General features: G+C 36.2%; 1 protein-coding gene across 1 annotated transcript; it reads right to left on the bottom strand.

Annotated features, from left to right (window-relative positions):
* Nucleotides 1–679: 679 nt before the first annotated feature.
* LOC110440954 (choline-phosphate cytidylyltransferase B-like) lies at nt 680–2,431 on the bottom strand (the record flags this gene model as incomplete). Its single annotated transcript, XM_021484064.1, has 3 exons — nt 680–818; nt 1,746–1,828; nt 2,216–2,431. Coding segments are annotated over 3 exons (438 nt in total), but the record flags the coding sequence as incomplete, so codon positions are not given.
* Nucleotides 2,432–3,170: the final 739 nt, after the last annotated feature.

The following is a 3,170-nucleotide window of genomic DNA, read 5'->3' as shown; positions in this document are numbered from 1 at the left end:
CACATGTGGACGAAGATTGACCATATGAATTAGGTCACATGTGGATGTGGATTGACCAAATCAGGTCACATGTGGATGTGGATTGACTATTGAAATCAGGTCAAATGTGGACGAGGATTGACCAAATAAACAGGTCACATGTGGATGTGAATCGACCATGTAAATTAGGTCACATGTGGATGTGGATTGACCATATAAATCAGTTCACATGTGGATGTGGATTGACCATATAAATCAGGTCACATTTGGATGTGGAATAACCATATAAACAGGTCACATGTTGATGAAGATTAATTATATAATGAAGCTGTCACATGCTGTAGCGAGGTATTGTAGTGTCATCTATAATTCCTCACAAGTTAATCAAAAATAAACAACAAAATCTTTATTTTTTGTCCTCTCATCATTGTATATCAAACAATAACCAGAACTACATACAGAGTTATATGTTCTGATAGGATGTATTGGACCAACATCAAAAGCAGCCTGTATCATTAGCAAACCATTCGTCATAGAAAATGACGCCATTAATAGCCTCCTACAATAGTGTTTAGGTGGTGATAACTGTCAGTTCCCAGTAATGGCATGAGAAAAACATCCCTAGGGACAGGCTATCACCCAGACAAACAAGACTGTAGTGAGGACATAGACCAATGAAGAGGATCAAGTATAACATTACCTTCATATAGCTGACGTTGAGTTCTTTAGCGCTGTAGCCACGTGTCAGATTTCTCCGTACATACATGTCATAGTCTTTAATTATCCGGGCAATGATGTCTGTCGTTGATATTCCTTCTGTTCTCTGTGTCGCCAGAAACCTAGAAAACATAGCATGTGTTGCTGCAGTAATTAACTCATTCACCCTTGAAGTTTCATAATAAACTTTTCCAACCGTTGAATTGGAAGGGTTTAAATGTGACTTCAGGGGTGAATGAGTTAAACTAGGAAAAGAAATGTCTGTCTTTAAAATATTGAAATTGAAATACTGAATTACCTCCCCTTGAATGCAGGGTAAATGTTCATGGTATTGTTAAATATTGTTTAAAAAACGACACAAATCTTATTTTAAGGATACCACTGTGGAGTTTAAAATTATAAAACTCATCCAAATCGTGGGTTTACACCCTTAGAGTAAAATTGGGTGCTGAGGATTTTATTTCATATATAATCTTCAAGTGTTGAAATCCTCCATACAAACAGAGGAGGAGTTTTTCTTTTCATATCTTGGTTTAAAGGATTCAGAATCAACTGAACAGTAACACATTTCTTTGTTTGCCAGTCGCCCTGTTATTATATCCCAGCCTGTTCAGAGGATACCATTAATCAGGATATTTTGGTGGTATGTACTATATTTTGGAATGTTTGTAAATGACAGGGTCGTTTGAATTAGGAGAATCATATTTTTGTGCTTTTTGTGCTCTGCCTAACCAGATTCTGTTTACAATGCTGCAACATTGAGAATCAATTTTCTAAGTTTCAAAACTGGAACATCGTAATTGATATTTTTAATCCATGCCATAAAGAGCTATATCATGGTCGTGTAATAGGGAAACAGTGATTCAGGAATATTGGCGTGTTAAATTTGTATCACCTTAATTAATACAACAGCCAAAACACCAAAACATCAGCACATCCAAAATAGCCTGATTTACAGTAGATAAACGATCGAAGAAATGAAAATCTTCCTCTATTACATACACACGTACGAAAGATTATCACCTCACCAAAATGTTTGTAATACTTACATGTCTTTGTCTTTTAGATGTTTGTATATATCATCCGAGTCATTGGAAGAGTATGGTAAATCGTCATGGGCAACAAAGTCAATCTACAATGTCCAATGGTTTCAGTATGAAGAACAAATTACTCGTCAGAAATTGTTATTATAAAATATTTGGCGATAGCAGAAACAACAATCAGTGCGTAAAAGGTACACATGTTACAGGAATCCATACAGAAAAGTTAAAATTGACGCTATCAAGTGATATACCTCGGGAAACGTACAAAACGGATATTTCGGTAATTAAAGTAACTTTACAACTTTTACAGTGATTCGAAGTATTCAAGAACTGTTTCACCTTTTATTAAACTATTACTCTAATAAATACTAAGCTGAAAATGTGAATATTTCTTCCCAAACATTTTGTATTCGTTTGCTTCACTATTCTGATGTACACAGCGCCATATACAATGTAAGTAACACATATATATTTACTTTATGTTTCTCTAGGAACTCATCGCTGATGGACCACGGCACAGCCTTCACCACCTCGTCCACGTAGCGGCAGTGCCTCAGAGCCTCGTATCGCTCCGTCTCGTTCATTACTGTCCGGCCCTTTTTCTTGTGTGTGAGTTTATCACTACAGACTATAAAACAGAGGTAACCCTTTTTAAAATATAAATATTTAAAACTATCCTCTAACCTATGTTTCTACCTAAAAACAAGAGGCCCATTAGGCTGTAACACTCACATGAGTTTAATGCTAATGTAACAAGTTTGAAGTCAATTACTGATCTAGAGAAAAAGTTAAAAAAAAATCTACACCTATCAGAGGACAGAGTATCCATCCTCCATCAGAGGCTGGTATCCATCTCTGATTCTTGTTTCAATGCAAATAGTGAGAACACTTAGCCTGTACCTCAAACGGAAATTCAGAAAACTAATGACACATTTTGGAATCAATCACTACAGCTGTTCTTGAGGAAAAGCCCTAGTGTACTAGCCAAATCAGAGGCTAGAAGTCTCTTCTCAGGTTATTGAATCAGCACAAAAAGTACAAGCACTTGGTAAAAAACTCATAAAAATGCATTTGTACCAACTAGGCGTAAATCGGCAACCAGAGGTCAGGGCTGCTTTGTTGGATTTTTGGATTGGCTTGGAAAGTAACAGCACTTGGTCAGGACCACATAAAGGAACATTTGTACCTAGTGTAGAATCAAACATTTTAGTTGGTCTTGAGAAGTCAAAATTCTCAGCCATTCAGTGACTAGGGTGGCCATCTTGGATTTTTGGATCAGCATGAAAAGTGACAACACTTTGTCAAAACCTCTTAAGGAACATTTGTACCTAGTTTGGAGTATATCTCTTCAATGAGTCTTTAGAAAAAGACGAACATGTTAAATTGTCAATTGTTGTCATCGGAAAAAGGCAAATAGCAATAAATACAGTT

Source organism: Mizuhopecten yessoensis, unplaced genomic scaffold, assembly GCF_002113885.1.
Source record: "Mizuhopecten yessoensis strain PY_sf001 unplaced genomic scaffold, ASM211388v2 scaffold714207, whole genome shotgun sequence".
In the NCBI taxonomy this organism is placed as follows: domain Eukaryota; kingdom Metazoa; phylum Mollusca; class Bivalvia; order Pectinida; family Pectinidae; genus Mizuhopecten; species Mizuhopecten yessoensis.
Note: the sequence above shows the minus strand (reverse complement) of the source record. Positions and strands in the feature narration are given on the sequence as shown.